This window comes from Perca fluviatilis, chromosome 17 (genome assembly GCF_010015445.1).
Source record: "Perca fluviatilis chromosome 17, GENO_Pfluv_1.0, whole genome shotgun sequence".
In the NCBI taxonomy this organism is placed as follows: Eukaryota; Metazoa; Chordata; class Actinopteri; order Perciformes; family Percidae; genus Perca; species Perca fluviatilis.
In genome coordinates, this window is record NC_053128.1 from 21,982,521 (window position 1) to 22,010,106 (window position 27,586).

A 27,586-nucleotide genomic window follows, 5' to 3' on the forward strand; every position below is an offset into this window, starting at 1 on the left:
AAAATTTTAAAAAGTCTAACAATTCCAAAGGCAACATTCCCACTAATAAAAATAATACACCTGATACCTTAACGGATACCTTTCCTTCGATCAAAAGCCAAACCAAGATGCACTGTCTCTTGTACATTCCAAAACACAAAACTCAGCTCTCATTGACGCACTATTCCAAGCTGCTACACAGCATTTTTCTGATTTACCTTCATTTAAAGAGGGAAATCTTAATGAGTGCAGTTCCCTGGCTCATTTGCACCCTGTGTACAAAAAAGCAAAAATCAATGTCTACAACACAGAAAATATAGTATTTTTTTCCCCAACGTTTTTTAATAACATGACCACACAAGCGAGGTTACATAAAAAGTCAGGGGAGGGGAACAAGTTAAATTACTGTAGAACTGGCTCAGCACTCAGGTGAAATAAGTTAAAATTAGGCCTTGAATAATCATTTGACTGCAATCTAATCCAGTTGCTGGGAGTATGACTAACTAGAGATGCTCCCTTTGTTCTTAATAAAGAGTGCAAGAAGAGTTAGTATGTCCGTTTTCACAGATCCCAATGAAGTATAGTAATCTGTAAATTATTCTTGGAATGATACATCTATTTTCTAATACTGATTTTGTTTTTTAAAATATTTAAATAAATCTAGCGTTTGTCCACGTATGTTATAGTAAGCATCTGAAGAGGGTTATGTTAACAGTCTATTAGATTTTCCTTATACTATACTTTAATACTAGGGCTAAGCAGCCCTGTAACACTATGGGGCCTGTTAGCTTGAGCAAAATGCACATTCAAGACTGTTATATATTCAACATTTTCATTTGAGTCAACTTGAGACATTAAAAAGTCAGAAGACACGATCAAATGCACAGGGCTAATGATAACAGCTGGCTAGCTAAACTTAAAACTCTGCCAACATCAGTGTCCATGCACCATCACCAGATAGTTAGTAGAAAAGCCTGCGTCATCCTTATATACAACTTAAATATTCCCAGCTAAAAAATAAAAATAAAAAAAAAATAAAAAAAGAGTCAAGAAACAACAAGTGCTGGTGCTGGATCCAGAAGCTCTGCTCCAGCAGACCTTCCAGGATTAATGGCCCAAACAGCATCCAAACCACAGCTTGAAGCTCAGATACAAGCTGACAAAGTGCAGCCGGGTGCAACACAACCCCCTTTGTTAAGACCTGAGAAAACCCAACTAGTCCCCACAGCCGTCTTCATTTTACATCGCTCTATTCTGGCAGAAAAGGAGATGGGGCGGAACACACAGATAAAATAAAATGGAGACTAAACACCACCACACAGCCAAAAGCATCGGACCTCAACCGTCCTTTCAAGCTAAACCTAAAGTGAGTCTCAGCAAAGCCGACAGCAGCGAGTTTGGTTGGAAAGCCACACCCAAATAAAGCACTGATGTACCTGGTAAAGGACTCGTCTGGAAGACAAACAAACATTCATCACATTTTCAAAACATTACCTGATTTCCCCCCCCATGGAACACAAATATACAGTGTCCTATAACATTGATAAAATGTGCACATGTGCAAGAGAGGTTGGTTAATTTGACAGTGACTCATTGGCAGGAGGAAAAGAGAGGTTATCCAACGTAAAAAAGGTTTTGGGGAGCTGGGAGATTTACTTCAGGAACATCCTCCACATTTGTTTGGACCAGGCCAATCAATCTGGTAAATGGGACTTTAATGCATGATATTACAGATCTAAGGATCACACCTGAAATAAGATTGTAAGGAAAATGAATTAAGATAACCATTTCTTGTCAGTGTCATTTTTCTTACTTTTTTTTTTTTTTTTTTAAACTGGAAAACAAAACCAAAAGGGAGGAGCTCTGAAATAACCCCCATCAACCCCAAGAAAGAGATTCAGAGGAGTTCAGAGTTAAACCCGACTGAACAGTCTCAAACCCCAGAAAAAAAGGGTTAGTTCAGACCATAGAACAGCTCTACTAGTGAAGCCATGCAAAGAAAAAAGGGAACATGATCAAAAACAGGAATGGAGGGCGACGGGTGATTTAGGAGGGTGGTGAGGAGTTGGAACAGTACGTACTTACTATGGCAACAGGTACTCTTTTGAATTTCCATCTCCTGATTGTAATCGCAGCCACAAAGAAGAAAAAGAACAAGTAGAAACAAATGTCTATGCAGATCAAACCACAGGCACAGTGTTAAATAAAAAAAAAAAAAAAAAGTGGAATAGAGAAATAAAAACGGCAGAAGAAAATCTTAAAAAGAATGGTTGGGAACCATTCTTAGTAGACTCCAAAAACGATGGAGAATGGAAGTGAAGGGGCAAAGGAGTTACTGTACATCGAGACATTTGTTATATAACAACAGTTCAGGTATTAGATTACACCTGCGATCAAAGCTATTCATTACTTTCCTCCCTCATGCGAACTGTAGCTCATAAAAAAAAAAAAAAAAAACTTGGAGGTGTATGACTGGAATAATGCCAATTAATTTATAAATGAAGAACTCTTAGAGACCGTTCTTGTATCATCATGGATGATACTGTTCACATAGGTGTAATCCAATAGTAATAAAGACCAAGAGGGAAAAAAAATAAACCTAAAAAAAATAGACTGTGACATCTGCACAGGGCCATCAATAAATGCTAAATTTGACAAATAAATCTTGTCTTTTCTATTCAATATGTCACTGAAATGTCGCTGACTGTCGTTTTGTGCTCCTTTTTTAAATTTTTTTTATTTTTAAGTAGTTCAGGCACCGGCACCATTTTAAAAATATCATTTTAGCACCGGTATCGGATATCCAACCCTACTGATGAATGTATAATATATGTCTTTTCAAACTATTTAATTGACATTACATATGGAAGCCTGTAATTTCCCCATTTCTTATAGCATAAACCTGATTAAATAACCAAAACCTCTTGGCCTGTTATTACAGTAAACACAGCACAGCACCTGTAGTAGTATTATTAAAGACCACAACATGAACAGACCCCAAGACAGGCAGGCAGGTAGACGGGCAGAAGCCTCAGCTTTCTTTCTGTAGACCCTAGAAAAGCCCCAAAACCCAGCAAGAGGACTGGAGAAACCCATGCTGAACCAGGCCGCACCAGGAGTGTCAAGTATGTCGGGCCAACCTACCTTCCTCTGCTCTGATGGGGGTGCTGGGTGGAGTGGTGGTGGGTTTCTGGCTTTTGGGCTCTGCCTCCTCAGGCTCTTCAAGCTGCTCCTGGTCTAAAATGAAGATCAGCAGAAATTAAATAGTCAGAAACGGTTTACATAATAATTAAATTTTGATAGAACATTCAAAGAATCTTAAAAAGGTTGACACCAACAGCATCGCAACACAAATAAAAGAGGACAACACAAAGAACCAAACCAAGGAGGAAGCTTTAATCAAGAGAACACCGCAAACGCTTTTTAAACAATACCAGTAAAAATCAACCTTAACTTATCCCGAAGCGCTAAACCAACCAAAACTACCGTTCATTTTGATTGGAAATCAGTCAGAGGCACAGGAGGGAGAGTAGACACCAAAAGAGATATATCCAGGACATGTTAGCAGGAAGAGAAGGAGGACACCATTATGTCCACACACGGGATGCTCTGATTGGATTACTGAGCTCAGACACAGCTTCCTCAAAAAAAAGTTAGCACAACACTCCAATTCAAAAGCACTTTTAGAGTTGCGAAGAGGGCGCCCTCAAAGTGAGGGGGATGGTTTCAAATTTTAGAATGAGCTTGCTTTTAGCTCCTCACATCCTCTCTACTCAGCTCCTCGTCCAATCAAACTGCAGAAAGCTATCTGATCTGCCAGAACTCTGATGCCTCTGAGGCATCAGAGAGAGGGGATGGGGTGGGGAATAATCAAGCAAAGGCTTCAAAGATTGAACTGTGGGTAGGGAGGATGCTTGGTAAAACAATGGCAGCAGACTCCAAACCCCAAGAAAAAGGAGAGGACACACCAGGCAGGGATTTCCACACTCCCAGTGCAGCAGCATGTGAGACGGACCAGGGCTGAGCAGGGGAGGAGGGAAGCGGAAGGCCGGATTTTAGGCACGACTCTGCGTCATCTGTTGTACCTGGAGCCTGCTCTGCCTTAGCTGCTTGTACCGCTGACGGCTCCTTGCTGAGGGCTCGCACCACGGCGCAGTGGAACTCCTTGTGTGGGGAATCTGGAGCTGAAAAAACCTCTTCTGCGGTCGAAAAAACGTCGTCTGCAGAGTCTGTGCCGCCCTGAGCTGGCTCAGCCCCACTGGAGAGGACGATTGAGGAAGAGCCCCGCTCAGAGGCCGGTGTGGCACTCGGAGCTGGGGCTATCTCTAAGCTGGGTGACTCTGTGGCAGACTGCAGAGGTGTGGAGACGGAGGATCGACCCCTCGGTAGCATTTCAGGCTCAGGATAGGGTACGCTGGAGGCTGATCCCTCCCTACTATCGTCTCGACCCTGCACTGTGTCATGTGTATGTGTGTGTATGGAGAGATAAAGTGATTCTGCAGGAAGGTAAATATTCTTTTATTATTCTTATATATATATACTTTAAAAACCTTCTAAAATTTTAATCATGAGCATGTTTAAATTAATATAATTTAATATATAAACACAACACCATGGTAGAGGGGGTGTGTATTTTTTTTTTTCTTCACATCATACTTAGATACATTTCATCATCTCTACTCGTCAGCGTTACCTTCAGGCCCTTTCTGTTTCTGCTCCACCTCCTTGCGGTACTCCTCCAGCTCCTGGTCGGTGAGTTTGGTGAAGGGGTTGGGACCCTGCTTGCTGACGATAACCTTGGGTTGGTACTCCTTCTCGATGATAGCTTTGGATGCGGTCACTAGCTCCCCCTTCAGGACACACAGAAGGAAGGTAGAAAAAGGTAACGGTCACTGCAGATTACACATAGAAGGATTCCATATATATATATTTTTTTTTAACTAGCTGTAGGGTGCAGAAATTCTCATTGAACTGGATTATCAGATCAGAGGCCGTTTACACACATAACTATGATGCAGCGTGAGCAGAAGTATCAGCCATAGATGAAGTTACACCATTTCAAAATCCACATGTTATGATGTAAAATAACGACAGGCTACTCCTTATTATATTAGGAATAAGCAACATTTTTCCTGTTTCATTTTATACAGCAACACTGATGCATAAAAGCCAAGCACGGACAGATTTGAGAAAAAGTTCAAGCCAATACTACATCAGCAGGCACGCAAGAAATAGTCAAGGTGAAGCAGAAAAAGCATAGCTGCAGTAAACTTACAATAGTTGTGTTCTTTAAACCAAAAACTTTAGTTTATTCAAGGACTTGTGTTTTATTCCTACCTGAAGCAAACACCACCATCACTGGATATAATACCTGCCCTCTTTATTGCCCACTTCAAAAATACATTTTGAAACAAAGGTAAAAATCTCTCCTGCAGACAGACTCATGATAGATACACAACCTTTCATCCTTGCTGCCAAAAATAACAAAACAAAAAAACCATACTATTAAATGTAACTGTATCCACAGTTCTCAGGCTCTAGAGTTCATAAACATGTAGGAAAGACTAGGTCACCATACAAGCATAAAAGAGAAAATTCCCTCATTCTAGCACTATTATCCACTTCATCTATACAAGCCCAGATATCAGGTGTCTATCTGCAGACTCAGAGGAATGACTGGAGGATGATGTGAAGTACAAGTGAATATTTGTGACTGGAGCAGTAAGTACCTTTCTAATTGATTTAGCAGGACTATAGGACCCCTCGGACACATCGAGGCCATCAATAGTGTCTGTACAGTCAGACAGAGGGGCGTCCTGCAATAGTAAACCCAGTGAGGGGAGGGAGCACAACCCAACTCTTAAACACCAGCACATTCAAATCGGCAGTCTGTCAGGCAGGCATGAATGTGTGCAGACATTCAGAAATATTCCACCTTTCACACACACAAAGGTGGAAAGAGTACTTCGGTATCTCGCTCAAGTACAAACACTAATATGAAAGTAATCCTCAAGCACATGTGAGGCTACTACTTTGGGTAACAGCGATCCAATTTGTCAACCTGACCATGGCCATTTCAATAAGAATACACACTTATTAAGTCTCCCAAATGTAAAGTTTGGAGAGATTAGGTTTAAAAAAAAGAGGCTTAAAGTGAACACATCCTCTTGGTTATAAATCTCTGTAAGTCTGCCTTTTTAAAAAGTAGTTGCATTTTTTCTTCATTAAAAAGAAGAATGTGTGAAATCTTGGTAAAGAGTAGGGTTAATTGTTTTCCATTCCTCTTTCATTAGTTACTTTCCACCTCTGCATACACATATACCATAGAGACATTCACAAGCATTGGAAATGCAAAGCGAGATGGTTCTGGAAAGTGATGTGGGGCTGTGAAAAGCATAGCAGTGATGGAACAAATAGCTGAGATCATGCATTTTAAAGACAAACGAGCCACACGAGGGGGGGGGGCTCTATACAGTATGCAGTCCATACAATCCGAATCTAACAAAATAACAGCACACCAAGGCCTCATTTGGTCTTACTACGGACATGCTAGGATAAGTTTTAGGTAGCCCTAAAACTTGGTTAATGTGCAGCTCTGTTTCATGTCCATGTCCTGCTCCTCATGGTGTTTGGGTTAAATGTCCAGGAAGTGGAAGAATTGAGCTGCCCAGCGAAGGGAGGGCAAACCATGCAAACTGAACTCTTAAGTCCAATTTTAAGCCACTTTCCATTTTCACATATCGAAATAGGATAAAGAGTGCATGCACAGAAATAAAAGTATATTGGACTGCAGTGGGGATCTAGTTGAACAATGCAAGATTTCAAAAATGGACCAGTCTTAAAGTGCTGAGACCGATAACAGCCTCAACTCTGTACTACCGGAAAGAAAAGTAGAAGAATAAATTATAAAAAAAAATAAATAAAAAAAAAAAAAAAAAAAAGGAAATGAAGGAGAGAAAACAAAAACAATGTATGAATATGGCCACAACCTGAGCTGGGAGTTTTGGAGAGCAGAGTGAGGTTACCTCTCCCAAACACAACTCACCTGCCAGATTGACAATCTCTGTGGTCAAAGAATAATGTGACAGTTACAAAGTCACCCCATTCTCTGGGTCAAAACATGGAGGATATATTTTGCTGTGTTATTAGTGGTGAAGTTACTCCTTCAGAAACTGATGTCACGTTTTTTTTAGTTTTTTTTAGTTTTTTTTAATTAAAGCTAAGGACAACTTCATCCACACTATTCACAATGTGCAGCATTTTGGTTTAGGGGGTAACTCCAGACCTGGACAGAATATATTAGGATTATTATTTAAACTGCATAAAAGTGACCAAACGGCACAAACTCTCAAGTATATAATCAGTATGAGACACATATTCATCTCCAGGTCAGGATTGCTGTAGCAGCGAGGTTTGTATGTGCCGAGTTCACAGACTGACCTGGGTGAAGGAGCGTTCCACCATGGTGCTGGCACACAGAACCTGAGACTGGGGCCCTGCTGTGGTTATGTCCTGCAGGTTCTGCTCCCGGATCTACAAACATTTGAAGTCATAAAAAGAATGATAAACTTATTGTGCATCCATGTGCCTCAGGAGTCTCAGATGGTCTTTGCTTCACTAAAAAGGAGACAAACGTGATACCTTATTCCTCATTTCCAGGACTTCCTTTGGGTTGGTGTTCATTGGGATGAACTGATTGGCTGCGGCAGACTGGCGGAGTCCGTCTTCCTTTGTCCACTGTAAACACCATATAAAATGTTTTTTTTTTTAAAACAACTAAAACCAGATACACTGAATGACATGAAAACCCAGGCACAAAAATAGAATTACAAAATACTATGCAGGCTTCACAATACATGAATCATGCTGAACTGAAATGGACAAAGTTGGATGGCTGTAAAAGGATTTAAATGTAAAAAGTGAACCAATGATGATGAGATTCATTTATACTTCTATGAATTTAGTAAAGGATTGTTTTACAACATTACCTCTCTGATGCTCACTTATCAACCCATATTAGATTGTATTTTCCCCAGTAATGTGGTGCAGTGGGGCTTAAACACAGACAGGAGCAGTGACTTAATGATCTAAAATGAAGAGCACTAGAGCTGTCCTGACACATGATAGATCCGATTTTTTTTTTTAACTGAGAAACCGTTGCATTAAGCTTAAATGTCATAAAAAAAAATTGAGGACTTTATCAAGTATTCTGGAATAAAAAAAATAAAAAAAGGAATAAAAAGAATTCTCACTCATCCAGAAAAGTCATTGCTAAAAACACCAGAAACTCGCAGATGAACCTGCAAGAGGCAGTTTGAAGTGATACGATGAGGAGTTGTGGTTCATGATTTTTTTTAAGCTGCCGAGAAGTAAAAGCTTGACATACGACAGATTTTAGGAGCCCACACAGAGAGGAAATACCGTTTTTAAAAATCCTCCCGATGGTTAGACGCTGTTTTTGGATTAATACTTCTGAGGTGATCAGTGTAGCTGATGCTCAGTCAGAAACTGATGACTGAGACCTCGCGCATGACGACAGTTAAAAATGCACCAACTAAAGCCTAACAATGTACTTGTCCTACAGAAAACCATTTGTCATCATCATTGATGTGCTATTAGATTAAGAAAACAGAAGGAGCACACTGAAGATCAACTGAAAACATCACAGAATGAGAAAGAAAGAAAAGGTAAAAGGGGTGAGGGAGGGAGAAGTGTGGGGGGGCAGGGGTGGCAAGAGGGATGGATGGCTGGGTGGGTGACAGATGATGAGGCTGGCTTACGAAGCGAGAGTGGCAGTGAGGGGTGAGCTGGCATCACCATAGTCATTTCCCAGGCTGATACACAACAACAAGGACGACAGAGATAAGAGAGAAACACACCCGAGGACACTCGCACACGTTGGGACAAAAGAAAAGCCACAACGCTGCAAACTAAGACAAGAGTGTATCTTTCCTGCAGAGCATGAAACCTTTTAGTGTCTTGACATTTTCCTTTTAAATGTGGAAAAAAAATACCCCACCTACTTTTCACAATGTTTTTGTAAACCTGGTAATGCTCAGCATGATTGGAAAAAAATAAAGTTTGCACCCACTTCTTGCACCAAACTGAATGAGCAGCAGGTGAATATACACATCAAATCTTCAGCTTTCATGCAAAATACTTTGTTTAACCTTTTCAAACTAGGCATGTAATTCGCGGTGGAAAGCGTAAGCTCATGACTCTATTCCTGTGTTTACTTTAAGCTTGGCTGGTTAGCTGCCAAACCAGGGGCTAGATGAGGGAAGGTTTCTGGATGGAAGTAGCTGGGTTGGTTGAGTATGAGATGAACATGTAAAAGCGATATACTCACTGAGAAAGAGTCTCACAACACAACATTTCCTACTTTCTCAACAGGAGATAATTGATTCAAAAGTCAGGTCAAATTTCATGGCTTTTTTTTTTTTTCAAACAAATCCACTCATGCAGGCCTTGAGGGGTTGAAATACGATTTTCAGAATAAACTGAAACCAGAAAAAAACAAAAAAAAAAACAATAAAGAGGAAACAGAAAAGTACAACTGGGAGCACTCTAAAAAAAAATTAGAAAAGCAGGCTGCATAACCCCTTTGGCAAAGCAAAATTTGGCTTTTTTTCTTATACTAATTATTTTTTCTTATCAGATGTTTATAATGTATCTGTTGTTATTCTAGTAAAAGATTATCAGAGACATGCCACCACCTCCCTCATTTATACGGGCAATGTAAATCGTATTAATACGCTTAAGAATATAGCCCCAAAACTCACTGTAGTTGCATTTTCTTTATCCCTTTTCGCTGAATCGTGTTTGAGCAACAAAGTTAACAAAAGGACAACTTCAACATGCAAAGACAAAACTAAGTGCGTGTGTACTGCGGGGCGGTGAGCAAAAGTGTGGTTAGCAGCAACGTCACCGTGTCTTGCCACATTCACCTGCCCACTTGAGGACTCATGCCACACCCCTGCTGCTCGCTCCTCTGGGAAAAACAGCAACACCAACAATGCATTTCACTACTACACATGCAGTGGGGCATGCTTTGGGCAGCTGGCCCGGCATCATGAAGCATTAGGAGACCAGAAGGGAAAACTGAGCAAGGAGAGTCAAGAAATCTTCACTGCTATGCTACCAAGTAATTAACAGAGCAGAGTTAACTGCATTGAAAGGTGGGTTAATAGGACATGTGAAATTACAGTGAGTGAAAAGCAGGATTATACAAACTTCTATTTTTAGCCTAGCACCAACAACGGTTTCAGCTTTGAACTATACTTTTACTCCTCACTGTCCCCAGAACCTAAGGATGCCGACCACCTGCCCATTTCCACCAACAAGGTAGCTGTAAAATCTTTACTATGAACAATAAGGTAGGCACAGACCAAGCAGTTGGTTATACAGCTTGGCACGCAGACACCAGACGAGAGAGACTGCAGCAAGGGTTTGACGTGATCGTGTGTTATGTTCGTCCACACCTTAGGCTTCGACTTGGGGCTGCTGCCATCGGGCCCATCCTCGCAGGGCTCGTCAGGCCGGCCGCCGGCATTGAGCCAGCGGGTCTTGTCACGCTGGCCGCGCTGGAAGCTCTGTTTCATTGGGGAGCGAGCACCTGAGTCACTGTCCTCCCCGTATGAGTAACCACCGTGGGTGGAGGGAGCGATCTCCACTTCACTGTGCTTTTTAGCTTTGTCTCGCAATGCTGGGCAGCGGTAAGGGTAGCCCGTCCTGTAGCCCTGTGAAACAGGAAGACAAACATAAAACAGGGGTTAATAAATAGTTACTACACCAACTGTATATCAATGTTTAAAGTACTTTTTAAGTAGCTACTTTTAAGTAAATACTAGAGATGCACAGATAGACCGGCCAGTGACCGGAATTGGCCGGTTTTCACATGCTCGGCCATGACCTGCGACCGGCAGGTCAGTCCGATATATGCCGATTTCATGCCGGTCAACGCTACAATTAACTGACAACATAAGTTATACGAGTTACAGTTCTCAGGGACGCACGCACACACGGACATGACAGCACAGTCTTTTCCCCCCCGCCCCCCTTCTCTCAACTTTTCCGCTGTGTGTCGCGCGTACCCGCTCGCCGTGTGAAGCGCATGTCCGCGCTATTCTCACACATGTAGGGAACCTCGTGAATTCACCTGCAACATGTCAGCTGTTTGGAAATTCTTCAGCGTGTGTGTGCAGAAGACAACAAGTTTGCAATATGAAACACCTGCAAGGAAAAAGTAGGGCGTGGAGGGATGACACCAAAAACCAAAAACACATATTTATTTTTTGGGGATATTGGATGTGAAAAGAAGGAAATGGTTCTAACATTGCACTTTAGATGTGTGTGAATTTCCCACACCAGGAGTAATTTATATAGTTCTATTTTATAGTGATCCATTATCTGTTCAAAAAATGTTCTGTTCTGTGCAAAATGTTCTATTAAAGAAAAGATAGAAAATAAATAAATATTTGCGTGTGCTGTTAAGTGGTTAGAAAAAATGAAATCAAAATCAGCTAAAATCAGTATCGGCTGGCCTAACTCAAAGAAAATCGGAATCGGCCTAGAAAGTTGTAATCGGTGCATTTCTAGTAAACACTATTTAACTATGACTGTTTTAAAAGAAGAAATAATACATTCTTCTTCTCTTAAACAAAACATTAATTTATCGGCAATAGAACACGGTGTTGTTCAAATCAATACATTCTGGTGCGGTATGACCAGTAGCTTATGGTGGCTAATGCTAGCTAATGTTAGCAAACTTTAGATAGATTGCTGTGTAACGGACATTACTGAGTCAGTTTTACCACTATCCAATATGGTCCATTGTGGCCGGGGTAAAGGAAAACCCACAGGGTTGCTTTAAAGCCTACACTCACAGAGAGTGGAGAAGTGGGTAGTAATTCATCCAGTAGCCAGGGTTCCAGAAATTAAAAAAGGGACAGTTTATCCAAAATTAAAAAAAATAAATAAATAAAAAAGTGTTCAAAGAATGAAGAACTCCCACTCCACAGCAAAAGTTCCCCCATTCTCTTTGTACTTACCAAGTTGTCGAGCATTCTCATGAGAGCCTCAAACTCCTGCTCCCCGACTAGCCACTTGGGGTGTGTAGAAGGCCCGTCGACGGCTGGCTCCGGGACCCGTGGGCGGGATTTGTATTTCGTTGGGTCCAGCAACACCAGATTATCTGGCCCTCCAGCGCTGGCCAGTGTTCGCACCTGAAAGAAATTGGGAGGGATACCGACAGACAAACCACAGACAGATCCAGAATACAGAAGGAAAATAAAATGTGGACATGAGGACACACACAAACACGCATACAGACATTAAGATGAAGAAAGATGAACACATATAAAAATGTGGAGAAACAAGGGACAAAGACAATTGTTATGAAAAATGCAGACAAACATATGGTGCCAAATACAACAACCGAAATGGAAACAAATGGTTCTATACATCATATCACAATAAAAGCAAAGTGATAATACTTTTGACATAAATAAATGTCCATGCGCTAAATGCAATTTCCAAGGGATATTTCAGAGGGAGTGTCCAATACAGAGTTCAGCGTGCGTCCTACCTGGATCTCACAGGCAGTGACCAGATTGTGGATGTAATAGAAAGCTTCCTCCACTGTTTCACCTACAGACACCAAGCCATGGTTCCTCAGAATGAGCACCTGGGAGCGAGGAGAAATAATAATAATAATAAAAAAAAAAAACGGCAAAGAAAAGCAGAATGTGTTTCAGAAGTAATAAAATTAGAATTTAGCTGTTTGTTTTTTAATGAAACCATTACATTTCAAATTGACATTTGCACAGCTGCTGCAGAAGCAATATTGATCTTGTTTGTTATTTTCACATACAGATATACACTCTGCTGTTACCTTGCTGTTAGGCCCGAGGTTCCTCTGTATGAGGGTACTTTCTTCCTCATCCACCAGTATGCCTTGGTAGTCATGATAGGCCACCTCACCCAGGGACAGTGCCTCAGGTGAGATGGGCAACAGGCCGCATTTCATGGCGGACACCTGCAATCAAACAGACCCCAACAAATGACATCAGACTCTGTATTCATATTGGGTAGGCCTATATTCATTTGTACGTGCTGTCCCTTACCGCACCACCCGCGGATGTGTGTATATGTACAATACACTTGACATCGGGCCGTGCAGCGTAGATGGCAGAGTGGAGAATGAAGCCGGCCTGGTTGACCCCCAGATTGGTGCTTCCCCGGTCAACAATCTCACCTTGAAGGTTTATCTTCACCTGGACAGCATGGGAGACAACAAGAGGTTACTCAAAGACTTAAGAATCTCCCCTATTACAACATACTTTAAAATCACATGAGAAGTGCACCAATACTCACAGATATCACTGATAGAAAAGTAGAAAGACACCATAAGACAAGACATGCAGTTGCAATAGAAATCAGCACAGATTCTCACCAGACTGGAAGCGGTGACTTCACTGTACAGGAGCCCAAAGGGGATAATTAGGAAGCGCTCCTGGTCTGAGTTCACCCTGACCTAAAAGGACCAGTTGACAGTCAAATTAGATCATAGTGTTACTTTAATGTTCATTTCACTTACACACACACCAAAGCATACCTTCTAAGAATATATTATAAACCTACAATTCAGATCATATACCCACATAGCATTGAACATGTACAATGTGGCCAATATTTGTTGAATTTGAGCATATATTTGTTTACATTTTGGCAAAATGGCAACATAAAAAAAAATGCTGAATTAGCTAGCTCCTGTTTGCAATGTACCCATGGATTAGGTTATGTTAATAATTAACCATTTAATCGTTAAGCGACATTAAGAATTTTGACTGAGTAATACTCAGTAAAAACAGGTAAAAACTATAATTTATTATGAAAAATTTAAGCTCATGTATAAACAACACTGTTTTCACTCAAATAGAATTTATAAATCAATGAGAAAAATCTTAAGTGATTGCCACTTTAAGTTGCTATTGCAAATTTTAAGCTCTTTTTCTGCTAATTCGTGGCTCTTTGTTGGACGACGATCACAGAGGATAGCTACATGACACATGCCACTATATATGAGGACTAGCGGTTCTTTAGTGGAACATATTCAGATTAAGATGGTAAATATATCTTAATGAACTGCTGAATGACAAATTCAGTCAACATTTTCAGTTATATTATAAAGAAAGAATCCCATCTTACTGTGATGTGGTTGTAGATGAGCTCGGACCAGCCGAACAAGTCAGCAAGCCGATAAAAGGCAGCCAGCTTGCAGCGGAGCAACTTCTCGTCCTTGTCATAGGAAATAGAGTCTGAGCCACGCAGATCATTCACTGGAGTCACCATACCCAAACCTGAGTGGAGAAGACAGGGTTCACTTACATGAAAGAGGCTGACAAATAATAGTGAGATAAAGAAACAAAAAATGATCAAATATAGTGCTCTGTATGGAACAAAAATAACCACCATTCCTGATTCCTTGCTAGTAGGAAAGAAAATAATCTCCGTTACAGATAATAGCAATTAGATGGAGTCTGAATCCAACTGGACTCTTTGTCCAATAATTAACTTTGGCTTATGCTGCATTCCTCATGGTGAGCACAGACATAGCAGGGCTGAGGTCAAAAAGTCACACACACTTATTCCCTTCTCTGCTTACTCATGTTGAGTGCCGCCATGCCTCCCTGAGGTGCAGCGGGATACATGGAAGGCATGCTGGTGGTCATGAAGTCTGCGATCTGCTGCAGAGCCAACAGGCTAGTGGGCGTCTTCCCCTTCTTCAGCTGATCCTGGATCATTGTCTCCAGCTCGTCGCAGAATGCCTGCCGGTCAACAACGAAGACACAAAAACACCAAAAAATGTAAGGGCAAAAAAAAAAAAAACACATAGGGGCACAATGACCCCAAAACAAAGAAGGCTTGTTCTAGATTAAGAGGCTACGGACATTTTAGAACCAACTTCCATATTTAGTAAATGAAATACCCTGAAACAATGCAAAAACAAGCTTTTAACAACCATACCATTATTTACTACAAATTCATATCACTGCTGACAATTTCTGACAGCATACTGCAGTGTGTACTAACCCTTTACTCAGTAACTGTTTATTATTAAATTCAATAAAAAAAGGTATAATAAGGAACTTGCAGAAACTTAAAAAAAAAAAAAAAACTTGCTTGAGGTTACTTTAAGTAACATGGACTTAAATGTATGCTTTTTAACAGACACGGCATATTGGCAGAGGGGCAGGTAACCACACAAGTACACACATTAGCCAAACATACACTCCGTTTCCAGTTTATTAGGTACACCTAGCACAAATCAATGCAGTCTAATACAAAAGTCCTGCAATAAATCCTAACTTCACAAAGGTTATAATGTTTTTGTTGCAACTGTTTTAAAGAGGTTGTGATTCAACTATGGTCAGATTGGAGGCTGCAGTGTGTGTTGCTGTTGAATTGTACTGCATCACACTGACATAACAGAAACCCCTCTCTTGTATTACGCAATACAGTTGAACAGGACTGTTGTATTAGACTGCATTAGATATAGCTAGGAAAACTAATAATAGGCAACTGAGTGTAATTTGCATACAATTCATATTCACAATACATAAGGTTGAGATGCAGAGAAAACACTGACCTGAACCTAACAAAGTAAAAACCTCATATAGGCACCACTTTGGGCTCTTTTGTTTTATTTTTAGGACTTTAATACATCCGTGCTTCTCACACATACAATAGGCCTGTAAACAGTGCTGTTCTCTGTTCTGGGTATTCAGCTGGTCGGTCACACACGGTTGATGGGGAATAATCTGGATCCATCGTGTGCTGTTGAGAAGGCTGCTGCCTTTTCAAATTTGACCATGCTGGTAATGGCAGTGCAACCACAGTATTTTTGTCAGTTAATGTAGTGAGTGTCGAGCAAATGTAGCGTATGCTCCTGAATCTGAATATATTTAATGTGTCTGCTCCACTGACCGGACTCTGTAGGATCATGGAGACCCTCTTCCTCTGCTCCATCATGTTGAAGTCCTGCCGCAGGTCGGGTGCCATGTTTCTCTCCCTCTGGTACTCCGGGCTGCTCTCATCCACCCGGTCGAAGTACCGCTCCTTGTGTGGGGCTGTGGTGGGAGGGGGGGCCGTCACCACGCCGGCACCTGAGTTGCCGTTCATCCTGGGCTGGCCTCCTGTAGGAGGGAGTGATCAGAGATCATGTTTGAACTGTTTTTTCAAGGCCGATACAGATACCGATTATTATTCGCTAATGAAACCGATAACAGATATTTGGAACAGATATGCATTTACATTGAAAATGGAAATCTTTAAGTGAAAATTAAGATTTTGAAATGTTACAAATTGTTTAAATGCTTTAAGCAATTATTTAATAAATTAGAAACTGTCGACATAATACACAGTAAAAGGCAGTCAAAGTGTTGTGGGCGGGACATTAAGTCAGACTCAATGGTGAGTGAAACGGAAGCAGAGGGACAGACACAGAGCTGTAGCGGAGCCAAAGTAGCACACTTATCGGTTATCAGGCAAAAAAAAAAGTCGATAGACATAATCTGCAAACTGCCCAAAAACGGCCCGATAATCAACTAGGGACGATAATCAGTCTATCCCTAAAACATATCAATTAGGATTAAAACAGACTAATAATAGCTACTATTTTATCACCCACTGTCTGCTTTAAACTTTATATATAAATTATAAAAGCTCCCCCCTTCTTAAAATGTGTAGTATAAATTAATTAAGGAAAAATCAAGTAGGAGGAAGTAAGATGCTGATGGAGGGATCGCCAGTCATTAGACCAGAAAATCAATGGCACAGACCACGCTCTGCTCTACTTCCTGTCACGATCATGTGATCACTCTTCCCAGCTGTGATGGCTTTTCATTGATTTCCACAATGTGTTTTCTGGAATCACAACACCACTTAACTGCCAAGGCTGGGCAAAGGAAATATAGCCAAAGGTATTGTAGCAATCAGCTTGATAAATAATTATCACTTTGGAGAATATACATATACACACATATACATACATATGTACATACATACATACATACATACATACATACATACATGGAGAATCAAGAAGCAATGTTTATCTTAAATATTACTATGTGTCCCCTATGTGACAACAACAGGGAGGGATTTAGAGACATAAAGAGATTGGAGAGACAGATTCCTATAGATCCATGTCCATCCAGCTGGCTGGGTGTTTGTGTGGATAAACAGTCACCGGCTGTCTGTCACAGAACAGACTACTCAAGCCCCAGTTATGAGCACAGGGAAATGTGCGTGTGTGCAAGCATGCATGGGTAACGTGGGGTTGCTCTGGCAGAAACTGATGTAGCCCATTAGTCGGCTGGGCATCAATAAAAATGTTCAGCCAGAACTACCATGACGACTGCAGACCAAACCCAAAGCATCCAGTATCACACTGAGAGCTGGCAGGGCTGGCCACTTTTATTGGTGTACTGAGATTTTCCACATCAAACCCAACATTTTTTCCACACATCTTAGGTCACCTGCTCCAATCAAGGTTTTTGTGTTTTCAACCGGTTTGGCTAATTCTAGGCCAACAATGTTTTGGTCCATTTTCACCTCATAAACACATTAAATGAGGGGAAATTACATGATCACAACATAACATTGTAGCGAGAAAAAAATAAAAAGGTTTAAAGCTGACTGGGTAAACTGCAACATGTTTATTAAGACATGTATCATTTTACAACAACAACATTTAACGGACATGAACCACAGATAAGACCTAAAAGCTGCACTCTGCCTTCAGTAAAATGGAAATATGAAGTGAAAACACAGTATTATAATATAAAAAAGGGTTATTTCCACCTATACCATTTCTTAAGAATTACCTTTAAATAAACAATTCATTAATTCACAAGAAGAAAGTCCATGCCAACTCATTAATTCCACTAGAGTCAAAAGTTGAGATTGAAGTAACAACTACTTTGCTAAGCTAGTTACTTTTAAGCAGGCTGGTTTAACTATCTTATTTATGCTGTATATCAGTTTATAACAAACTGAAAGTTCCAGGATGTTAATTCATCATCACTGGTTCCTGTTTGCTTGTTATGTTCTCTCTTTCTTCAGCACTGGAACTACGCTACCATGCTGTACCAAAACAATTAGCCACAACACTGTTGTGTGGCAATAATAACGTGTCTTTATTATTGCTTTTATTATTAGGTTAATGAAAACACTGCAGTCTTTGCAGCCCTTCCAAGACTGGCCTGTGTCAGCCGGGTTTACAGGAGACGGACTAAATGCTTCTAGACTGCTAGTCTGACCTCATTCACTTTGCTCTGGCGTGTTTAATGCTGCGTTTGCTGTCAGCTATTCATGTTGGTGTTTATTGCTAGCGGCAACGATGGTAATCAAACATGAAAAAATAAAAAAAAAAAAAAAGACATTTGTGCTGCTGATTTTTTGTTTAGAGAGCAGAGCAGAATATATATATATATATATATATATATATATATATATATATATATATATATATATATATATATATATATAAAATTTAGGCTCATTATCAATGCTAATCTTGCTCACAATGACCCATCACTCTATGCACTAAAGCACTGCAGGAATTGTGTAATAGGATCCTTTGGATTGTTTCGAGGCTGCCATCGGTCCAACACTGCAGTGCACACAGCCACAAAATCTGCTAACGCCTGCAAATACATGATGAATGAACCCTAAGTATCACTGAAACTGTCAGAGTAAACAAAGCAAGGAGAGGGTAAAAGGGAATACAGGCCGTATTGTGCATTCGCAAATATAAGTCATGGAGTTAAATCAGGTCGCTTTCACTGCCATCTCACGGAGCATTTCTTTGAATTAAGTAATTTCACGCTGCACTCTGCCCTCCCACAAATGTTAACTGAATCCAGCTGTGCAATAGTAGACACCATTCCAACATAAACATCTCCAGAGCATCTTTTTCTGTGGTGTAAATTACGTCCAGATCCTTAGGTTGCTTATTTCTTGGACAATTTGGCAATGGCAATGGTCGTAGATGCAGGAAGCTTTCACTATCTATGCACAATGTTGTCATCTCACAACCACCCCCGCCTCGCCAGACCCCCTACCTCTCATCTCTCCTCAGATATACGTGCAGGGGGGCTCGGCTAGCCTCCACTGCTGTTAAGAGTGCAATTGCTATAGAAACCAAAACACATTACCATGGAAACATGGGACCGCTTTTAAAGATTGCCGTTATGTAACAGCTGTATGCCAACATCATGCTGCAAGCCAGTCGGTGTCACAAGGCACACACCTTCAAACTAATGTTTGAACATACACTGACTTAATAGTATTTGTTTTAGATTAAGACCAAGTTGGGTATCAAATACTATATTTTTTAATGGAGAACTGAACTAATTAATAAAATAATGAGGTTTCAAGGTTGCAAACAATCTCCTAACCTGATTTTTACTCATATCACATGGAATGTGACTGATGTGCAGGGAGACTAAGATATTTGACAGTTCTATAAATGCACTTGTTCAGTATAGACATTAACTGAAAACTCAGAAGCACCCGTTATTGTACATCAGGGAAGGGTCGAGTCAGTGTCATACCACGCTGGGACAAGGCATGACAACCAGAAAGTTTTAAGAGAGGCAAAATAACATAAATAAATAAATGCAGGAATGATACAAAATGGAGCATCTTGTCATGGCCTATCTCCCTAAAGGCAGATTCACCCTGGCTTCCATAACAACAGCCATTAAATAATCCGTATTGGAAAGTACCCTGTACTCATTGAGTGGAACCATGGGCGTGCCTAAATATGCAACTCTTGCACCACCCTCCAAATGTTGGGGAGTTTATAGCAGCCATGACAAGAACTATCTGGTCCTGGCACTGTATTGTCTGGCCTGACAGCACTCTGTGCTCTGCAGGTTTGAAAAAAAAAAAAAAAAAGAAGGGCATAAGAGCCTCTCCAAAAGCAGAAAAAGAATATTTGTTTAAAAAAAAAAAAATTCATAAATTACTTAAACAAAGTTGGTTTAGGGGTGACCATGTAAAGACCGAGTTGCATATTGCAATCACAAATTAGGCCAGCTTCCTAAAATTATAGGAAGTAAAAATAAGAGACACCATGACTGAGTTAACCCCAGCCTGCAGATTTTTAGTTTTAAGCTGTGGATAGAAAGACCTGCTATGGGCCAGCTCTGGCTGACGGCAAGTGTCAGATTCTCTTATCTCTGACTAGAGTAAGAGCAAAATTGACACTGCTATAGAGTGCCTGCTAGGACTTTAAGATATTGACAGTTGTCTGTTTACCGAGGACCTCTGATAAACAGAAAATACAACAGCTTATGCACATCAAAAGCTGCTATTTCTGCCTACATTTCACTGTGGAAACCCCTTGGGCTGGATGCATCCAAGGGTTTTCTTGTCTCCAAGCAACAGGAAAAATGTGACGATTAATCACATTCATACAGTACAATATATGCCATCTGTCTTTGAGTGAGAGGAGACATTTGGATTTGTCATTGTAACAATCAAGTGTTTTAGACCTGCTAACACTACAAATGTAAGCAAAGGAAAGAGCAGCCTATACAACCTCGCAGAGGATACTACAAACCTAAGATGTACTATATGTGCTCATTGTGCTGCCTGTTTGGTGGTCACAGACTGCTAGTTAAATCTCTTAATTCAGACCAAAAGGTTGCATTCATAAGAAATAAGAAATCGGCTTTACTGAAAAGGCTTTTATGGGATAGTAAACTGAATATCTTTGGATTTTTGGAAAGGCATTCTGAAGAGGTCACCATTGGGCTTGAGGGAATTCTGATTGTGTTGTGATGTTTCAGTATTTTCTGACTCTTTATAGCTAGAGCAAACGAATAATCAGTGCATCGACAAAAAAATAAAATAAAAAAATCGGCAGATTATTTCGATAATACAAATAATAGTTAGGTGCAGCTCCTAATATAGGCCTAGTACATTTTTGGGGGAATCAATTAAGAAACTGTAGATAAAGTTAACTACACTTTGATTAATTAAATACCTGACAAATCAAGGTTTCCCAACCCACTGATGCAAAAATCAGTCCTGCTAATCGATTTCCCACAAAGGCTGAATAAACTCAAAAATATTAAGAGAGGTCTGATAATTGACACATATCATTTTACGATATGCATCATCATATTGCTCAAACGTAGTAGAAAAATCTACTTTCTCAGGCAAAAAGCACACTTCGAAACCCATAACTTACAGTATGTGCTGCTAACCACAACAGTGTACACTGGCCTTTGCCAGAAAATGAAACAAGCAACTGAATTCTGTCTAGATGATTGACTAAACTGATGTTTTGAACTTGAAATGACCCCACTAAATACAGATGTTTCCATTCTCCGCAGAGGCTGCTAATAGCAAATGATGGGAGAGGAGAAAGAAAGAAAGAAAAGCTAGAGATAGCATATGTAGAGAAGCACCCTGCTCTCTGCTATGCCACAGTGGTTGGCTTCGTCAACTTTAATGCACTGGGTTTAGGCCTACATTGTGCATATTTCAATTTTATCATAATTCTTTTTTGAGAGACGGAAGCTTGCACTTAAAACATTTTTTCAGCATGACTAAGCTCTTTGAAAAAAGAAAGCAATCTGAAGCAAAAAGATCCATTTAGTTTGTTCCAAAAGTATGCCAATCAAGCCATCGGCAGAGAAAAGATCATTATAGTGTGAAAAAAAGATGGCCTCAAAGTCTTGCTGGTCTTTCTGTAACTGTGTGTGTGTGTGTGTGCGTGTGTGTGTGTGTATACAGTTGGTGTTTCAAGCAGTTTTCAGGCGTGAGAAGCACTCGGACAAGGCTCTTTAGATCTCTGAGCTTGATGCCATTCATTACTGGGGACAAAGAATCCACCAACAACTGCTCTTTAGTGTGTGTGTGTGTGTGTGTGTGTGTGTGTGTGTGTGTGTGTGTGCGTGTGTGTGCGTGTGTGTGTGTGTGTGTGTGTGTGTGTGTGTGTGTGTGTGTGTGTGTGACAGTCCCTAACTTCTACTAAACTGGTAGGAATGCCTTAGGTGTCATTTTACCACTGCCCCACATATGGTTTGTGGACCAGAAAGTAATTTGACGTACACATAGAAGTCACAGTGTTATGTAAACATGAGCTAACAGTCAGGTGGACTGTTAAAGTATTATAGTTCATTGTCATCCACTCACCCACTAGATTACATTAAGTCTTTATCCATTTTCAACTATGCAATTACATCACACGTTGCAGATTCCAGGTATTTGTGCTTCCTGCAAAAGAGGAACTTTTGAAAATTTAAAAGCAGCTATAATTATATTGTTATAATAGCAATGCATTATATAACAATGGAAAAGGGGGTCACTTGTATGAACCTAGAGAGAATTAACTCCCAGAATCTGCAGCCCACTTCAGTTTTACGGAGCTTTATTAGTGACTTTCAGCTCATTGTTTAGCTGTCCGACCACATCTTTCCCGTTTTAGTTTACTCTCACAGATATCATAGCGTTGTTTTGGCGGCAGCAGGATGCTGTTTCAGTGAAAAAGCTCTGAAAACACACTGCATTCTACCTGCTCAGCACTGAATGGCAGATAGACTAGCTGATGAACATAGTGGAACTCTTAGTGGAGCTTTTAGCAGCTAAAGAGACATATGTTCCTCTGCTTCGGTAAGTATGTCACCTTCTCCACCCGGTCATTAAATGAATGATCATCAGATCGATTAGAGCCAAGAGATACATCCAAGTTTAATTTAAGAAACAAGTAAATAGCTCCTGAGACTGAATTTTTATATATATATATATATATATATATATATATATATATATATATATATATATATATATATATATATATATATATATATATATATATATATACATATACATATACATATATATATATATATATAAATATAAAAATTTACTGTATGTAAGCCTCCCAAACACTGGGAATACAGTACAGGCCAAAAGTTTGGACACACCTTCTCATTCAATGCGTTTCCTTTTTATTTTCATGACCATTTAAATTGTAGATTCTCACTGAAGGCATCAAAACTATGAATGCACACATATGGAATTATGTACTTAACAAAAAAGTGTGAAATAACTGAAAACATGTCTTATATTTTAGATTCTTCAAAGTAGCCACCCTTTGCTTTTTTTTAATAAAGGGAAATAATTCCACTAATTAACCCTGACAAAGCACACCTGGTGAAGGCAATATCCATTTCAGGTGACGACCTCATGAAGCTCATTGAGAGAACACCAAGGGTTTGAAGAGTTATCAAAAAAGCAAAGGGTGGCTACTTTGAGGAATCTAAAATATAAGACATGTTTTCAGTTATTTCACACTTTTTTGTTAAGTACATAATTCCATATGTGTTCATTCATAATTTTGATGCCTTCAGTGAGAATCTACAATGTAAATAGTCATGAAAATAAAGAAACACATTGAATGAGAAGGTGTGTCCAAACTTTTGGCCTGTACTGTATATTCATGGGAAAGGTATTATCTGCTGCGGACCACCAAGGCCATGCCAGATGCTGTGTTGTGTTAGAGTGCGAGTACAGTGGCTCGGGGTTTATCTGGCTGTCACATGTCACATGGGACAGAGTGGTGGAAGACCCCTCCCTGTACAGTTTCCTTAGGCCACACTCTGGGCTGTACGGTCATGATTTGCATCTGTGCAGCATTCTGCTGGTTAAATATTGGACCCAAACATAGATACCTATATTGACTCGATCTTTAGTGGCCTCTGTGGTGTGACTAAAAGTTTAAGTGACTGTGTACGCATCTCAAACTTAAAAAAAAAAAAAAAAAAAATTGGATAAGTGATCACATATGGGGAGGAAGGAAGGAAGGAAAGAGTGAAATAGAGAGAATAGACTTGAAATGAGGAACACATTTTCAGCTGCACTGCAGTCAAGGGTGTGGGCGTGGGGAGTGGGAGTAAAACAAACACTCTGTATCTAAAGTGAGTGTCTATGTACATGTGTAGTAGTGTGTGTCGAGGGTGGTAACATTAAGCCAGACGGACAGAGCTAAACTCCCTCCTTTGGGAATTTCACTCATTCTAACAGAATTACCAAATCCAGGGAGTTACCATCCCTTAACACTCACACATTTTATCAGGCAGTTTGGGTTTGCTAATCCTCATACAGTATGAGGGGGAAGGGACTTTACAGTGGACTTTACAAAGAACTCAGACACTGCAACAGCTTAGTGGTTACGTTTTCCAGTTTGAGGCTAAAAAACAAACGGCTAACTGTCAACAAGGCACATTAAACCTTTACAAAATCTCAGGTTATCATCGCCTGTCAAACCTCCAACTGACACTCTTACTAGAATTACAACTAATTCTTAGATTGCGCTGCAACTAACAATTATTTATCAATTATTTCTTCGACTACTCTATCAATCTTTAAGTGCATAAAATGTCAGAAAATAGTGAATAACAGTCATCGCAAGTTCACAAAAGCCAAGGTGACATTGTTTTGTCCGACCATCTGCCCAAAACTTGAAGATTAAATAACAATTATATATAAAACTGAGAAATGCAGCAAATTCTTTGCAGATGCTTAAAGAGGAAAACATTAGATTTTTTTCCTTGTGGAGGATGCATTGTGTTAACACACTTATCAATTAAGCAAGCCTAAATATCATGATATTGCCTAGCTTATTGCATTTTACATTACTAATGTACAGTGTATTAACATGCATTAACATGTCATTGTATACTGTATATTTGGTGTGTTACTTTTGGGTTTCTATATGTTGTGTACCGTAACACAATGTCCCATTGGGATTAATAAAGTACTTTATATCTCATACAGTGTGGCATAGCGTTTCCTCTTGTACTGTGAAAAGACAGGTGATGTGCTTTCAATCAAAGACATTATTGTGCTTATTATGTATTATTATGCAGGACATGGTGCCATCGGAACAACAGGAAACTGCTCCATCACGACACAACTAAATATCCTTCGGCTCCAAAACACGCCCAGACTGGAACCAGACCTACCCAGTGCAGAGACACACACTACATCAGGAAACGCATCGACCCGAGCAGCCCGTATTAAATAGCTCAAGTAACTGGGAGCATGTGAAATGCAAAATAATGCAACCACAGGCCTGCTCGGGCAGCATGCTAACGACACACACCAGGCACAAGTGTGTGCCCCTGGGCTGTTGTTCAACGCAGGAAACCGTCTGAGCTCAGGCGCGTTCATTTAATAACACTAAAACGCAGAAATGCTCGTTTTACGGTGTGAAAACGTACACAGCCGCCTCTCTGCAGACTGCACCGAGCAGCATATTAGCAAAACAAGTGAGAGAGCGCCACACTGGAACACAACGAGACTGTGGAACAAACGTTAACAAACACACACACATGGATCATGTTGTACCGGACAAACCGCTGAAATGCAAACAGTATCGATTGGTTCCGAGCTTACCCTCTCTTTGATGAAGTGATGAAATATATAAACAGTGCTCGGTGAAAGCAAAACGGTGGGTTTCACTATCTTTATCCCCTACCCTGGTGATCTCAGAATATCTCTATGGCTCTGATCTCTCCGCTCGTCGTCCGTGCGTCGCTCCGCCCAGCCTCCATCATCCTACTTGGGTGCGGCAAACTGGTTAATCTGTGGCTCGCTATTGGACATCCGGAGGCACGTGACAGCGCAGGGGAAAGTGGTTGGAGCACGAGCATTTTGCCCGCCCCACAGAAAGGGGCTTTGGGTATAAATATATCTATGTTTTTTGTTTTACTGCTAATGCTAAACCCTTGAAGCTGATAAAATATACCTGTCATGTTGGTGGTCAGTGGTAGAAAGTAACTAAGTACATTTACTCAAGTACTGTAGGCCTACTTAAGTACAATTCTAATGTAGGCTATTTGTACTTTACCTGAGTATTCACATTGTATGCTACTCTACTTTATACTTTTACTCCACTACATTTCAGAGGGAAATATTTTACTCTTTACTGTACTACATGTATTTGATTTTTTTTTTAGATTAAGATTTCACATTAAAACATGTAATAAATTAATGAAATATAAGAAAAAAAGAAGCAGTGTCTAGTTGGGGCCCCTTATCATGTTTGAGATGTCAACGAATCAGAGACACATTTCACCTCAAACTTCTCACATTGTTTCATTTTAATAACAGTTTGAGGCCCAAAAGGGTACATCCAATCCAAAATTAAATTTTTCACACAAAAAATCCATTGGGGAATCCAGAAAATGAAGAAAGATGCAAAACAAATTGCAGCGAATCGGACCTGCGGCCCTTTGCTGTGTGTCATCCCCCATCTCTCTCTCCCACCTTTCCTGTCTATCCACTGTCACTAACAAAAAATAAAGGGGAAAGCCCCCCCCCCCCACTCAAAAAAAATTTGCTTCACCTCGACCAGCTACAGCTGTGAAATGCTGCATACACATTAATGCATCAGTATTAACAATCTAATGATGTCAATTATATATCAGTCACAGGGGACATTTTTCTGCTAAGGGATCCTTTCACTTTTGATACTTTAATTTGTTGTTAATTTTGGATGCAGAAATTTGACTTGTAATGGAGAATTTCTACATTGTGTGTCATTGGTACTTTTACTTAAGTAATGGATCTGTATACTTCTTCCACCGCTGTTGGTGGCAGTGCACCAATAAGTTAAAAGCTGCCATAGAAAATGAAAGAGCAAAGAGTTCACAATGTATGTCTATACAGAATACTCTTAAAACCTATATTTTATATTCAAGCTGCTGCATATAATTTAACATTTAACCTAAATGGCATGACACTGCATTTTAGATCACAACATTTTTCCTCCATCTTGTTCTTGTGCTGCAAGCCTGCAGCATATACTAACCACACTCTAAACATGTGCTACACATTTTGTTGACAAAATATTTTCAAGCAATGCTCACAATAATACATTACATGCTTTCAAAAACAAAATGAGATCAAATGAAAGTCTAAGATTGTATGTGCTCAACTACACACAGCCAAAAACAAGCTTCATCTGTTGCTTTATGAATTTTGAGTTATGATGGAAATAATAGCCCATCATTGAATGGAACAGCCTGAGATTGTCAGGAGACATTTAATGTATACATGTCCTGTATTGATGCAGCACTTAGTAATCACCTCTTTGTACCATTTTGTATAAGACAAAAACAACTCAGACCTCAGCTCAGCTCGGGCATGTGAGCTGACTGGATAGATGGCATGCTGTGCAAGGACAACTGAACATATACCTTTTGGGGGATATCTCACTGATCTTGCATTGTGATCAAAGCTGTGAGGTTGACAAACACATTGCTGCTGATAAAGTTACACTTTTTGGGAACTGTTTTAGAAGTCTGGTGTGGTAATTTCACTCCATAACTTAAAACACGTTTGTCCATTCTTTGCAAGATGACACAAAATAATCATATTGACCATATTGACTTGAACAGAGTACTTGGGCTCGGGAGATGTTGGCCTGTTTTTTACACACTACTTTCAATTTATTTTAGCCAAATCCGCTACACAATCATTTAGTCCTCACCTCGAAGTGCCCGCCAGGGGGCGCAGTTAA

At 40.1% G+C, this 27,586-nt stretch overlaps 1 protein-coding gene across 19 annotated transcripts in view; it reads right to left on the bottom strand.

The window, feature by feature from the left end:
• Window positions 1-25,614, bottom strand: part of add1 (adducin 1 (alpha)) — a 28,075-nt gene extending 2,461 nt beyond the window's left edge. Inside the window, exons 1-19 of one of the 19 annotated variants that reach the window (XM_039779374.1) lie at window positions 25,459-25,614; window positions 15,967-16,175; window positions 14,645-14,807; window positions 14,188-14,339; window positions 13,433-13,513; window positions 13,104-13,253; window positions 12,872-13,015; window positions 12,566-12,664; window positions 12,030-12,203; window positions 10,368-10,718; window positions 7,621-7,716; window positions 7,420-7,512; window positions 7,025-7,042; window positions 5,709-5,795; window positions 4,673-4,829; window positions 4,065-4,433; window positions 3,124-3,216; window positions 1,416-1,431; window positions 198-251 (exon numbers count right to left, since the gene is read on the bottom strand). In XM_039779374.1, the coding sequence (XP_039635308.1) occupies window positions 200-251; window positions 1,416-1,431; window positions 3,124-3,216; window positions 4,065-4,433; window positions 4,673-4,829; window positions 5,709-5,795; window positions 7,025-7,042; window positions 7,420-7,512; window positions 7,621-7,716; window positions 10,368-10,718; window positions 12,030-12,203; window positions 12,566-12,664; window positions 12,872-13,015; window positions 13,104-13,253; window positions 13,433-13,513; window positions 14,188-14,339; window positions 14,645-14,807; window positions 15,967-16,161 (2,490 nt within the window). In that variant the 5' untranslated portion in view covers window positions 16,162-16,175; window positions 25,459-25,614 and the 3' untranslated portion in view covers window positions 198-199. Of the gene's footprint in view, window positions 1-197; window positions 252-1,415; window positions 1,432-2,060; window positions 2,099-3,123; window positions 3,217-4,064; window positions 4,434-4,672; window positions 4,830-5,708; window positions 5,796-7,024; window positions 7,043-7,419; window positions 7,513-7,620; window positions 7,717-10,367; window positions 10,719-12,029; window positions 12,204-12,565; window positions 12,665-12,871; window positions 13,016-13,103; window positions 13,254-13,432; window positions 13,514-14,187; window positions 14,340-14,644; window positions 14,808-15,966; window positions 16,176-25,458 lie in introns of all 19 variants that reach the window. The other 18 variants (XM_039779375.1, XM_039779376.1, XM_039779377.1 and 15 more) reach the window with 18 other exon arrangements.
• Between the last annotated feature and the right edge of the window lie 1,972 nt (window positions 25,615-27,586).